The 13,806-nt window shown below is 48.4% G+C and overlaps 1 protein-coding gene across 7 annotated transcripts in view; it reads left to right on the forward strand.

Annotated features, from left to right (window-relative positions):
* frem1a (Fras1 related extracellular matrix 1a) overlaps nucleotides 1-13,806 on the forward strand; it is a 38,420-nt gene that overhangs the window by 22,915 nt on the left and 1,699 nt on the right. For 2 of the 7 annotated variants that reach the window (XR_013297279.1, XM_077588746.1), the window contains exons 3-31: nucleotides 4,691-5,060; nucleotides 5,305-5,399; nucleotides 5,502-5,794; nucleotides 5,862-6,052; nucleotides 6,161-6,484; nucleotides 6,562-6,670; nucleotides 6,734-6,865; nucleotides 7,021-7,365; nucleotides 7,611-7,753; nucleotides 7,868-8,064; nucleotides 8,212-8,302; nucleotides 8,380-8,547; nucleotides 8,617-8,825; nucleotides 8,915-9,008; nucleotides 9,122-9,374; nucleotides 9,459-9,650; nucleotides 9,725-9,910; nucleotides 10,183-10,379; nucleotides 10,440-10,620; nucleotides 10,767-10,911; nucleotides 11,048-11,189; nucleotides 11,252-11,447; nucleotides 11,609-11,873; nucleotides 12,027-12,441; nucleotides 12,697-12,898; nucleotides 12,971-13,115; nucleotides 13,232-13,361; nucleotides 13,469-13,541; nucleotides 13,647-13,796. Coding sequence is in view for 3 of the 7 variants with exons in the window: in XM_077588746.1 (XP_077444872.1) it covers nucleotides 4,827-5,060; nucleotides 5,305-5,399; nucleotides 5,502-5,794; nucleotides 5,862-6,052; nucleotides 6,161-6,484; nucleotides 6,562-6,670; nucleotides 6,734-6,865; nucleotides 7,021-7,365; nucleotides 7,611-7,753; nucleotides 7,868-8,064; nucleotides 8,212-8,302; nucleotides 8,380-8,547; nucleotides 8,617-8,825; nucleotides 8,915-9,008; nucleotides 9,122-9,374; nucleotides 9,459-9,650; nucleotides 9,725-9,910; nucleotides 10,183-10,379; nucleotides 10,440-10,620; nucleotides 10,767-10,911; nucleotides 11,048-11,189; nucleotides 11,252-11,447; nucleotides 11,609-11,873; nucleotides 12,027-12,441; nucleotides 12,697-12,898; nucleotides 12,971-13,115; nucleotides 13,232-13,361; nucleotides 13,469-13,541; nucleotides 13,647-13,796 (5,497 nt within the window). In the remaining 4 variants the exon portion in view is untranslated. Of the gene's footprint in view, nucleotides 1-4,690; nucleotides 5,061-5,304; nucleotides 5,400-5,501; nucleotides 5,795-5,861; nucleotides 6,053-6,160; nucleotides 6,485-6,561; nucleotides 6,671-6,733; nucleotides 6,866-7,020; nucleotides 7,366-7,610; nucleotides 7,754-7,867; nucleotides 8,069-8,211; nucleotides 8,303-8,379; nucleotides 8,548-8,616; nucleotides 8,826-8,914; nucleotides 9,009-9,121; nucleotides 9,375-9,458; nucleotides 9,651-9,724; nucleotides 9,911-10,182; nucleotides 10,380-10,439; nucleotides 10,621-10,766; nucleotides 10,912-11,047; nucleotides 11,190-11,251; nucleotides 11,518-11,608; nucleotides 11,874-12,026; nucleotides 12,442-12,696; nucleotides 12,899-12,970; nucleotides 13,116-13,231; nucleotides 13,362-13,468; nucleotides 13,542-13,646; nucleotides 13,797-13,806 lie in introns of those variants that run through there. The other 5 variants (XM_077588748.1, XM_077588747.1, XR_013297280.1 and 2 more) reach the window with 5 other exon arrangements.

A 13,806-nucleotide genomic window follows, 5' to 3' on the forward strand; every position in this document is an offset into this window, starting at 1 on the left:
GTCCCGACGACGAAAAGTCCCGACGACGGAAAAGTCCCGACGAAGAAGAAGCGCTACAGTTCCGATGAAGTGGCCACTCGCGCAAGACCCGTGACGAAGTGGCGACTCACGCAAGACCCGTGACGAAGTGGCGGCTCGCGCAAGACCCGCGACTGAGTCGCGACTTGCGCTAGAAGACGCTATGGAGTCACGACTTGCGCTGAGACGCTACGGAGTCGCGGCTCGCGTAGAGATGGTCCGTGGCGACCAGGCCGAAGACATGATGACGGAAAAGCCCCGACGACGGAAAAGCCCCGACGACGGAAAAGCCCCGACGACGGAAAAGCCCCGACGACGGAAAAGCCCCGACGACGGAAAAGCCCCGACGACGGAAAAGCCCCGACGACGGAAAAGCCCCGACGACGGAAAAGCCCCGACGACGGAAAAGCCCCGACGACGAAAAAGCCCCGACGACGGAAAAGCCCCGACGACGGAAAAGTCCCGACGACGGAAAAGTCCCGACGACGGAAAAGTCCCGACGACGGAAAAGCCCCGACGACGGAAAAGACATTGCCAGCCCTCAATACCCAACAGAGCCAGGAACATCATCGGGGACCCATACCACCATGGTCACAATCTTTTCCAGCTGCTGCCCTCTGGCAGACGCTATAGGTCCCACAAAGTACGGACAAATAGGCTTAAGGACAGTTTTTTTCCAACATTCATCAGGACTCAAATTTTGTGGTAATGTCTGCCTCCTGGCTGACTGAAGGTAAGTGAAAGACAGTGAGAGGTAAGTGATCCGCTCAGGGGGAAAAGCCCCGACGACGAAAAAGCCCCGACGACGGAAAAGCCCCGACGACGGAAAAGCCCCGACGACGGAAAAGCCCCGACGACGGAAAAGCCCCGACGACGGAAAAGCCCCGACGACGGAAAAGCCCCGACGACGGAAAAGCCCCGACGACGGAAAAGTCCCGACGACGAAAAGTCCCGATGACGGAAAAGTCCCGACGAAGAAGAAGGGCTACAGTTCCGATGAAGTGGCCACTCGCGCAAGACCCGTGACGAAGTGGCGACTCGCGCAAGACCCGTGACGAAGTGGCGGCTCGCGCAAGACCCGCGACTGAGTCGCGACTTGCGCTAGAAGACGCTATGGAGTCACGACTTGCGCTGAGACGCTACGGAGTCGCGGCTCGCGTAGAGATGGTCCGTGGCGACCAGGCCGAAGACATGATGACGGAAAAGCCCCGACGACGGAAAAGCCCCGACGACGGAAAAGCCCCGACGACGGAAAAGCCCCGACGACGGAAAAGCCCCGACGACGGAAAAGCCCCGACGACGGAAAAGCCCCGACGACGGAAAAGCCCCGACGACGGAAAAGCCCCGACGACGGAAAAGCCCCGACGACGGAAAAGTCCCGACGACGAAAAGTCCCGATGACGGAAAAGTCCCGACGAAGAAGAAGCGCTACAGTTCCGATGAAGTGGCCACTCGCGCAAGACCCGTGACGAAGTGGCGACTCGCGCAAGACCCGTGACGAAGTGGCGGCTCGCGCAAGACCCGCGACTGAGTCGCGACTTGCGCTAGAAGACGCTATGGAGTCACGACTTGCGCTGAGACGCTACGGAGTCGCGGCTCGCGTAGAGATGGTCCGTGGCGACCAGGCCGAAGACATGATGACGGAAAAGCCCCGACGACGGAAAAGCCCCGACGACGGAAAAGCCCCGACGACGGAAAAGCCCCGACGACGGAAAAGCCCCGACGACGGAAAAGCCCCGACGACGGAAAAGCCCCGACGACGGAAAAGCCCCGACGACGGAAAAGCCCCGACGACGGAAAAGCCCCGACGACGGAAAAGTCCCGACGACGAAAAGTCCCGACGACGGAAAAGTCCCGACGAAGAAGAAGCGCTACAGTTCCGATGAAGTGGCCACTCGCGCAAGACCCGTGACGAAGTGGCGACTCGCGCAAGACCCGTGACGAAGTGGCGGCTCGCGCAAGACCCGCGACTGAGTCGCGACTTGCGCTAGAAGACGCTATGGAGTCACGACTTGCGCTGAGACGCTACGGAGTCGCGGCTCGCGTAGAGATGGTCCGTGGCGACCAGGCCGAAGACATGATGACGGAAAAGCCCCGACGACGGAAAAGCCCCGACGACGGAAAAGCCCCGACGACGGAAAAGCCCCGACGACGGAAAAGCCCCGACGACGGAAAAGCCCCGACGACGGAAAAGCCCCGACGACGGAAAAGCCCCGACGACGGAAAAGCCCCGACGACGGAAAAGCCCCGACGACGGAAAAGCCCCGACGACGGAAAAGCCCCGACGACGGAAAAGCCCCGACGACGGAAAAGCCCCGACGACGGAAAAGCCCCGACGACGGAAAAGCCCCGACGACGGAAAAGCCCCGACGACGGAAAAGCCCCGACGACGGAAAAGCCCCGACGACGGAAAAGCCCCGACGAAGAAGAAGCGCTACAGTTCCGATGAAGTGGCCACTCGCGCAAGACCCGTGACGAAGTGGCGACTCGCGCTAGACCCATGACGAAGTGGTGGCTCGCGCAAGACCCGCGACTGAGTCGCGACTTGCGCTAGAAGACGCTATGGAGTCACGACTTGCGCTGAGACGCTACGGAGTCGCGACTCGCGTAGAGATGGTCCGTGGCGACCAGGCCGAAGACATGATGACGAAGATTTCCTGGTGACGAAGAAGTCCTAACGACGAAGAAGTCCAAGCGAAAAAGAAGCGCTACAGTCCCGATGAAGTGGCCACTGGCGCAAGACCCGTGACGAAGTGGCGACTCGCGCAAGACCTGTGACGAAGTGGTGGCTCGCGCAAGACCCGTGACGAAGTGGTGGCTCGCGCAAGACCCGTGACTGAGTCGCGGCTTGCGCTAGAAGACGCTATGGAGTCACGACTTGCGCTGAGACGCTACAGAGTTACGACTTGCGCTGAGACGCCACGAAGTCGCGACTCGCGTAGAGATGGTCCGTGGTGACCAATGCCGAAGACATGATGACAAAGAATTCCTGGCGCTGAAGAGGTCCTGGCGACGAAGAAGCGCTACAGTTCCGATGAAGTGGCGACTCGCGAAGACCCGTAACGCAGTGGCGAGTCGCGCAAGACCCGTGACGAAGTGGTGGCTCACGCAAGACCCGCGACAGAGTCGCGACTTGCGCTAGAAGACGCTATGGAGTCACGACTTGCGCTGAGACGCTACGTAGTAGCGACTCGCGCAGAGATGGTCCGTGGCGACCAGGCCGAAGATATGATGACGAAGAATTCCTGGCGACGAAGAAGTCCTGACGACAAAGAAGTCCTGGCGACGAAGAAGCACTACAGTTCCGATGAAGTGGCGACTCGCGAAGACCCATGACGAAGTTGTGGCTCGCGCAAGACCTGCGACGGAGTCGCGACTTGCGCTTGAATACGCCATGGAGTCACGACTTGCGCTAAGACGCTACGGAGTCGCGACTCGCGTAGAGATGGTCCGTGACGACCAGGCCGAAGACATGATGACGAAGAAATCCTGGTGACGAAGAAGTCCAAGCGAAAAAGAAGTGCTACAGTCCCGATGAAGTGGCCACTCACGCAAGACCCGTGACGAAGTGGCGACTCACGCAAGACCCGTGACGAAGTGGTGGCTCGCTCAAGACCCGCGACTGAGTCGCGACTTGCGCTAGAAGACGCTATGGAGTCACGACTTGCGCTGAGACGCTATGGAGTTACGACTTGCGCTGAGACGCTGCTGAGACGCTACGGAGTCGCGAAACGCGTAGAGATGGTCCGTGGCGACCAGGCCGAAGAAATGATGACGAAGAAATCCTGGTGACGAAGAAGTCCTAACGACGAAGAAGTCTAAGTGAAGAAGAAGCGCTACAGTCCCGATGAAGTGGCCACTCGTGCAAAACCCGTGACGAAGTGGCGACTCGCGCAAGACCCGTGACGAAGTGGTGGCTCGTGCAAGACCCGCGACTGAGTCACGACTTGCGCTGAGACGCTACAGAGTCGCGGCTCGTGTAGAGATGATCCGTGGCGACCAGGCTGAAGATATGATGACAACGAACAAGCGCTACAGTTCCGATGAAGTGGCGTCTCGCGAAGACACGTGACGAATTGGCCACTCACACAAGACCCGTGACGAAGTGGCGACTCGTGCAAGACCCGTGACGGAGTCGCGACTTGCGCTAGAAGACGCTATGGAGTCACGACTTGCGGTCAGACGCTACGGAGTCGCGACTCACGTAGAGATGATCCGTGGCAACCAGGCCCTTCGTCATGATGAAGAATTCCTGGTGACGAAGAAGTCTTGACCACGAAGAAGAACTGGCGAAGAAGAAGTGCTACAGTTCTGATGAAGTGGCGACTCGCGAAGACCCGTGACGAAGTGGTGGCTCACGCAAGACCCCCGACAGAGTCGCGACTTTCGCTAGAGAAACTATGGCCAGCCTGCGCTTTTACGTGTTTGTGTGCATTGGCGTGGAAGTTGTTTCTCTTTCAGTTATGTTCACCTCCGCCTTGCAGCCGAGGCTGATCACAACACACGGAAGTCGTTATAATTTTCATTTTTATTGTCCATTTTAGACTTGACTTGATTTTTTTCACTTGGACTTGTGTGAATAATTTGGGTGATTACTTTCGCACTGGCTTTATTTTTATTTTGAATTCATCTTTGTTAATTATTTTGTCACTCTACCCACCTCTGCTTTCAGGTTCGAGTTCAAGTGCAACTTGAATCCTCTTGACGACTCAATTTGTCACGTTTAATAAGACTACATCGATACCTGCCCTCTTCACAAGCTCCTGTTGGAATGAGAGAAGCCACATAAAACAGATTTGACCAAAACAATGATGAAGTCAAAGGCCCAAGGATTGGCACTGCTTCCCTTCCTGCTTCTCGGTATTTCTTGCAAAGCTTCACTTGTGAGAGTCAACAAGGCTTTAACGGTGGCACGCGGTCAGACGGCCTACGTCCGGGAAGGGGATCTACAGTTCCTCATCCCACATCAAAAGGATGCATGTAAAGTGGAAGTGGTTTTAAATGAGCCCATCACTCAAAGAGTGGGAAAATTGCTGCCTCAGGTAACAAAATCAGTTGACTGATTTTCTTAAGGCTTTGTTTTTTGTTTTATTTGAACAACCTTTCAAAGGTTTGGGGTCACCCATTCAATTGTGACAATGTCTTGACTTTGGTTTATATTCGTTTTGCAACTCATTAAAGTTTCGCAAAACATCAAATTGACTGCCTGGCCGCGAAATTACGAACAATATTTTACTCTGTGCCTCAACCCTGTCACAACTTCTCATTTTTCTATCTTTTTTATAGGTGTTCAACTGCCATTTTAGGGAAAATGAGGTTAAATATGTCCATAATGGCTGTCCGCTTTTAACAGAGGACATAGTCAAGCTTCGGTTGTATAGGTAGAACACATCATCATAGTTTTATATTGGTAGAGCCCACTCCTGCCCCCAGTTATACAGATTTGGACACTTAATAATAAATAGCCTGTGTTTTTTTTTCAGGTTCAGTGCGACCGACACATATTTTGAAGTGTTTTCCCTTCATGTTAACATTGTGGAATCGGACTGTGGTATTATCAAGCTTGGACCTACATTTTTAAAAGCTCCATCATACGGCCTTTCTGCCAATGTAGATGGCAATGTAGTCTCATTCCACTATGAAAGGCGGTCCACTTTAGACTGTAGCATTCATCTAAGTACCCACGAGACTCACCTGCCAGCTCATGGGCAGCTAGTTACTGTCGAGCCAGAGGAAGCCACCAAACGAGAAGATGAGCCGCTGCTCTACGTTGAAGGTAGCGTTGATGATAAAAATATTCCAAGTGACGTTGCTCAAAACAAGCACGGAATGTCGTTTTTCAGATCATCCAGCACGATGTAAGTCTGATGTCTGCCCGAAGGGTGTGAAGCTTGTCAGATCTTTCAAAGTACCATGTGACGACTTCCTGGTGATGGGGCTGAAATACCAGCACATGACTCCCCCGTCCCCTGACATTGACTTCATTGCAATCAGGCTTGATCTCAAAGACTCGAGGAGTGGAAACATATATCAGGCAAGATTACTTTCTTGAGTTGACCATTGGATTATAGCAGTCAAGTCACACTAATGTTTACAGTAGTTATTCATCTGATTTACAACCAAACTTAATTTTCCTGTGAAGTCCGAACAGATCTGGATTCCCGTGCAAATTACCGGCGCGCTGCCGAACCAGGCCCCCGCGGTTTCGTTTATGCCAACGTTTATCCTGGAGGTGGACCAGTTCATCCTCACCCCGCTGTCCACCGCCACATTAGATGGCAAAGATGAAGAAACTCCACAGGAGAGGCTCATTTTTAATATCACCAGAGCACCTTCGGGTGGCTTCGTCACTCACCTCTCTGACCAAACTCGCCCCATCTACTCCTTCACATGGCTTGATTTAAACAGCATGCTCATTGCATATCAGCCCCCCAACTCTTCTCATACCCAGCGCAGGCACTACGAGGTTCTACTTATTTGACAAATGCACTTGAAAATAAAATGCCGTGGGATAAGGCGATCTCACCAAATTTTTCCACACAGATGGAAATCGACGTTCATGATTTTTTCTTTGAGAAGAGCGCACCGAAGACTGTTCACATGTCGGTACGGAATGCAGACACCAACGCACCCAGAGTTTCCTGGAACATGGGTATGGTGAAGTTGCGGCATTCTTCAATTGGTACTTTGGTCACCATTTTACACTGTCTTTTAGGTCTTAGCCTATTGGAAGGTCAATCTCGTCCAATCACATGGGAGCAACTCCAGATTGTGGACAATGACAACGCTGGCATGGTCCGCATAATCACCGTCGACGGCCTCCTGCATGGAAGAGTGACCGTCCAAGGTATTACGTTTACTTTCGATTCATTTTAGTTTGTAAGAAGTAAATTATTATTTCTGGGTAAAGTCTTCATGAACCAAATGGCCTTTTGCAGTAAGTCAACCACAAAGGCTCAATGTTAAATCATAGATTTACTGAGCTCTGTTTGCCATCTGTAGGTGGAAAGGGCTTCTTGTTTACTATCGGAGACATCAAGGCCGGAATTGTTTGCTATCATCACGATGACAGCGACTCCACTAGCGACTTCATTATCTTCCGAATAAGTGATGGTCACCACCAGACACGGCACAAGTTCCCCATAAAGATCCTCCCAAAAGATGATAGCCCTCCATTTCTCATCGCCAACATGTTGCAGGAGGTGTCACAGGGTCAGACGAGTCCGTTGCAAGGCACTGCTCTTCGGGCTTCCGATATGGACTCTAGCAGCGAGTACATCCTCTTTAACATTACCAGACCTCCACAGGCAGGCGAGATCTGGAAATTTCCTGGACCAGGGCTAACAGGTCCGTGAAATGCATCACACACAAATACATTGCGCTCGTCCTTGTGTTGAATAGCAATAAAAACGTGGGATTGCCCGTTCTGAAGCATTTTTTTTCAGGTCGAAAGCCCTTCAAGTCACTTTATGGAAGTAGTATTGGTACTCATGTGTGGGTGTGTGTGCGCTTTACGTCTATATATCTTGGATCGTGAACCATGTTTTCGATTTTCAAACCTTTTTCATTCATTTCTCTTAATTTCCTTTTAGGCTATCCAATCGGAATGTTTTTTCAGCGAGAACTCTCCCAGTCTTTGGTTTATTACCGGCACACGGGGAATGATGTCTTTGATGACTCCTTTGAGTTTGTGCTATCGGATTACCAGGATCCCCCAAACCTGTCAGAGCCTCAGGTATGCATATTTGCAATTTGGGAAATTGGACTTTCAGGAAGAATTTTTTTCCATCATCCCAAGTGACTGTAAAAAAAAATCAACCTATTTTGGGACTGTCCATCTGACCCCCAGGTGGCCATGTTGCATATCAAGCCAGTTCCCTACCAACTGCCTAGAGAGGTTTCCGGTGCCAGGCGCTGTCTTGTGGTCAAAGAGACCGATGTGGTCCACATAACACAGCATCACCTTCACTTTGTAGACAAGGATACCCCAGACAGTGACGTGACATATACGGTTACAACGCCACCTTTCTTCAGTAATCACCATAGGTCGGTGCGATGCATTCTATACTAAATGTCTTTGAAATATATCTTTGGGGAATATTGTCAACAAGTATTTGCAGCAGGGAAATATTAAACACAAGTTTATAAAATGAACATTCAATGTGACCATTGTGGTGCTGTTAATATGAGCAGCGGCGAGGATGCGGGGAGGATATTCCTTGTTGACAGCATACCCAAATTCACCAAAGACACCAATGCGCCAGTGTTGAAGCTCTTTACACAGGTAATTTTTTGCTATAGTCCACGTGCTGTCCCTCGAACGATATCTTGGATTAAATTTTACTGTCTCTTCCCGGTCAGCATGCTATCAACTACATGAAAGTAGCCTACATGCCTCCAAGTGGGGATGTCGGCCCTTTTCCTCGTTATATCCAGTTTATTCTCGCAGTGACCAATCAGCATGGCAAAAAACTAAACGGGATCTGCTTTAACGTCACTGTGATGCCAGTGAACAACCAACCACCACAGGTAGAGCAACAGGCAAAAACTGCTTTTTCTTCATCAGAATGAGCAAAACTTTATGATTCACCTTTTCAGGTTATCACCAATTCTCTAACGGTAGACGAGGGGGGTGAGCGCCAACTCGGCCCAGAACACCTCCTTTTGTCAGATGTGGACACTGTCGAAGAAGCCTTGAAATTGGAGCTTCTGGAGGGACCCAAGCACGGAATGCTGCAGCTCAACAGCTTTCCTCTAAAACCGGACCAAAGCTGTACTTTGCATGACATAACAAGCCGTAAAGTGAGGTTAGGTAGCACCCTCCACAACCCTAGTGAGGTTAAAGCGTTTCAGAAAATGAGATGACAATTTGTGAATATTCATGTTGCCCTCTTAGGTATACTCATGACAATTCAGAAACTGTGGAGGATAGCATTGAAATGGCTGTAACAGATGGTGCTAATAGAGTCAGATTCACTCTGCAAATACATGTGAGTTCACCGAGGGAGAATTGCATGGGTTTGCATATTTTCAATTTAGATACAGTCATGTAATCAAGTGCACCACGTGTCTCCTTCCCTTCCAAAATGCTTTCTCGGTTGAGGTAACTCCAATCAATGATGAGGTACCAGTGCTGGTTAGCGGTTTGATCAATGTCCTCACATGTGCTGAGGCGCAGACAATCGTCATTTCAGCAGAGTACATTTACGCTCTGGATGTGGATACCAATAACGACAGCCTCGCCTTCTTGATTGCACGTCAACCCAACCACGGGCGGGTGGAAAAAAATGGCGTTGTCGTTGATAATTTCATTCAGGCGGATATCAGAGCTGGGATTATCAGATACAAGCACACGGGTAAGAAGAAACTGTTCTGGTAAACTTTTGTTTTAGCTCATTAGAGCTTGAACGGACAAACTTCTCTGTGGGTTGTCATTTTAGGACAGGAGATTGGATTGAGCCCAATCCAGGACACCATCACCTTTGTGATTTCTGATGGAGAAACTGAAAAATCAGTCATCTGTTGCGGTGAGAGAAATGCGAAAATTGGAAGCAGAGAAGCAACTCTCCCCGTGTATGATCTCCACATCACCATTTCTCCCATCAACAGCCAACCACCCTCAATTAATACAGGTGGACCTTCTTTTTCGCAATCTAGACACTAATGGGCCTGTAAATATAATTACAATTCTTTTTTTTGATTGTAGGGGACATATTCCTTGTAGATGAAGGTGGAACGGCCCAGGTAAAAGCAAGTCATCTAAAGGTGTACGATGTCGATACAAACATTGAAGAGCTGGTGGTCAGTTTGGTTACATTGCCTCAGTTTGGCTACCTTGAAAATGTCGTCCCTAGACCTGGCTTTGAGAAAAGCAACGTGGGTGTGAGCATAGGTAACCGTTTTTTTTCACTGTTAATTAGGTTTAGTGAATTATTTAAAAAATAATGAATGTGAATGATTTCCCTGATGGACTCCTTCTTTGTTTTGTCAGCATATTGATGCTGCTGAGGGATCTCCCAATTATTTTGATTCCATCATTTCCACGTGGGGGGTGGGTGCTGCTTTTGCGGGTTGGGGAAATGTTGAGGGCTTGTAACCCAATGGCCTAGTTTTCATTACCAGAGTACAAATCCCTCAGTTGTTGTTCTTGTCTCCTTTTGCCAGACTCCTGTTCTTACAAAAACATAATTGGCGGTCAAATTAATTATGTGCAGTCCAGGCACCATAGGACAGAGCCAACGAGCGACCAGGTAATCCTCTGTGTGTCAGACGGCAACTTCACCTCTGCCAGCGTAACTTTGAACATCATCATCAAACCGACAAATGATGAGATTCCGGAGTTTGTGGCTCAAACTCTTAGGGTACGTTTTTTTTTCTTGGTTTGCGGTCACAGACTCCGCTGACTGATGCTTTCCATTAAGGTACAAGAAGGACAAATGAAGTATCTGGATGAGTCTGTATTAAATGCAACAGATCTGGATGTTCCCAAGAATGTTCTGCTCTTCCATGTTATTAAACTTCCTCAGCACGGCTCTATCATTCGCCACAGTGGCGATATGGAATCCAGTGTAGTTGACTTCACAATGCCTGAGTTAAGAAATGGTAAGTACAAGGTGATGCCAATACACAACCAAGGTCCCTTTTTAATGATTAAAGTATTTCAGTTCCTCAGATACATCAAGTGGTTCGTATTTTCGAGACACTGGTCTAGAACTACATATTTACATTGCATCTTCACTGTTTGGCAGGCCAAGCCGTGGCATACGCACACGATGACTCTGAAAATTTGGAGGACAGCTTTACCGTCGAGTTAACAGACGGCAGACACAAAATCCAAAGACGAGTGACAGTGGAAGTATTGCCACTAAACGATGAAAAGCCTCATTTGATAAGGTTACACAAGAAGAATTGATTTTGTCCTAGTGTTGACCTGAAAATTCCATAACTACCCTAATGTATCTTTTTGTTGTGGTGTACTGAACGATAGAAATATTTATTATTAATGAACATGGTATAATATGTCCTTTAGAAACAATGGCCTGGAGGTGGAGCCAGGAGAGACGAGATTAATAACCAGTGTAACCCTCCTGGCGCAGGACTATGACACTCCTACCTCGCAAGTCATGTACAAGTTCAAGAGTTTCCCGACACAGGGACTTCTACAGTTTAAGGTTTGCATACCACACGATGAGGTGCTCTTTACTTTTGTGAACAGCACCTCGTCGTCTTGCAGCATTTTCAGAACTGGCTGCCATTGGCCTTCGAGGGAAATTGTACTCAGGAAATGGTGGACATGAATCACGTCCGCTACGTGCACAGAGACCCGTCGGATACTACGACGCAAGACTTTTTCGTTTTTTATCTACATGATGGGCAGAATCAATCTCCACTACAGCAGTTCAACATATCCATCAAAAATGGAAAAAATGGTATTTATTTAATAATAATTATGATAATATAATTAGTCAATCATTTTTCACCCTCAGAACATTACTACATGTAAGTCCCTATTTTGTTCTGTTTTTAACAAATTCAAAACAAGTTTCTTTTATTTAGTCTTTCTGAATGTTTTTTTAAACGTTTTTTTCAGGAACTCTGTCTGTCTTTGTCAGACCCGTGAGCGTTGACCGTGGGGGTCGTGTGACTCTCACCACCGACGTGATTTTTGCAAGGGACGGCGGCCATCGGCCGCAGGACCTCGTGTTTGTTGTTAGCACTCCAGTGGCTAATGGATACTTGGAGAATACCAAGCATCCAGGAGTGAGCATCTCCACTTTCAGCCAGATGGATGTTGCCGCAAACCATGTGGCTTATGTGCACGACAAGCGAGCTAGCGCAGTGCTGGAAACCATTCAGTGAGTTCAGAAACCCATGGCAAAGAAAGCTTATTTATGTACAATATAAAGAATGTTTTTGTTGTTGTTTTTTTACATATAGTTTTGGCACTCATATTGTTGAACCACGTTTGCTATTGACAGGGGTCTAACAAACTGTTTCTGTTTTGGCAGCTTTGACGTCAGTAACAACAAGAAAAGACGAACGGGAATTTTGGAGGTGACGGTGCTCATGGTAGATCACATCCCACCATCGCTGCACAACAAAGGCCTTGCGATTCCGCAAGGACATGCCATGATCCTGAGTCCAGACTGCCTTGCCATGACGGACCCCGACACCCCACAGAGTTCTCTGGTCTTTATCCTCCTTCAGCCTCCTCAGCACGGTGACCTGCTTCTAGACGGAACCGTGCTGACAGCCGCTTCCAATTTCACTCAACGACACATTGAGGAGTTGAAGGTCACGTATAAGCACGATGGAAAAAAGTCACAGATTGATCGATTTGAGTTTTCCGCCACGGATAGTACCAATCGTGGAGTCCTGCTGGATGGGAAGTTACATACGGAACCATTGTCTTTCGTCATTCAGGTAAATGGTGAATTTGTTTCAAAATTGCTTCAGTTTCATGTTGTTACTGTGTTATTCATTCCATTTCAGGACCAATTAAAAACAAATTGTAACTTCGAGTGGAAATATTGATCAAATTAACAATATTCACAGATGCTCACAAGAAAATCCCAAGTTTAGGAGATAGAGTTCCTCATTGCTTCTTGACCAATTCCAATTAAATGTTGCAACTCTAGTTCTGAATTAATATTAAAGTTAAATTGTGCTTAATTTTAGATAAAGTCTTTGGATGTGTCACATCCTGAGGTGGTCAAGCTGCTTCCTCTTTGGAAGGCGGAAATTTTAGCAGACGGACGATATGGAATCTTTTTGACATCTCGGGAACTCAGGGCTAAAAACCACAACGGCAAAGAAGAGGAGTGTTTTTTCTCAATTGTTCGGAACCCCCATTTTGGTTACCTCGAAAATATTACGACAGGTTAGAACTCACTCGTGGTCTTTAGTCCCTGTTTTGAAGGAGACCTGCAATCTGACAATTTGATATTCGTAGGTGGTTTCACACGACAGCGTATCTCTCAAGCGGACCTGAATAGGAGAACGATTGTCTACATCATCAACCCGGAGATCCAGACATTAAAAGACACCTTGGAATTCCGAGTGTCAGACACAGACGGAAACACTGGACCATCTTACATGTATGTGCAATGTTACTCTGCTGTATCGTGGTTCAATGTCCCCACCCTGGCTATAAAGCATATTTTTAAGCAATTACATACATTGGACATGTTTACCATAACTGCTGTCCGTGCAGACTGCAGCTAAACTGGTGTAATGTTGAGCTGTCCCAGGCACAATACTGTGTTAATGAAGAGGAAAAAATGGTGTCAGTGGAGATCATCCGAAAAGGCAATCTAGCAGAGTCTTCTTATGTCACGGTCAAGGTCCGTAAGACATTTATTAACTGGGGTCTGCCAGCTATTTTGGGTTGGCGATTCTGTCTTCCCTGTAAAGCGTAAGTGTCGAATGTCCTCTCATTACTTTATGACAGGTGAACGAAGTGACTGCCACTGTCGGAAAAGATTTTGTCTTCAGCTCATCTAACCTTATCCAGTTTGATCCAGGTAAGATTCACGATTCAACGCCCAATTTGGAGACCATTTGATCAGTTCACCACAGTCACATTAAGATCTTCGATAGTAAAAGACATGTCTTCCATTCTTATGAAGGAGTCTCAAAAAAGATCTGGAACATCCAAGTCATTCAGGATCACCTTGAGGAGGGCGATGAAGTATTTGAAATTCTCCTAGTTGTTCCAGAAGGCGCAATTATTGCCAGCGTCAAAAAAGCTCAAGTTACCATCAAGGATTCAGGAAGTGGTAAATCATA

This window comes from Stigmatopora argus, chromosome 20 (assembly GCF_051989625.1).
Source record: "Stigmatopora argus isolate UIUO_Sarg chromosome 20, RoL_Sarg_1.0, whole genome shotgun sequence".
NCBI classification, from domain to species: domain Eukaryota; kingdom Metazoa; phylum Chordata; class Actinopteri; order Syngnathiformes; family Syngnathidae; genus Stigmatopora; species Stigmatopora argus.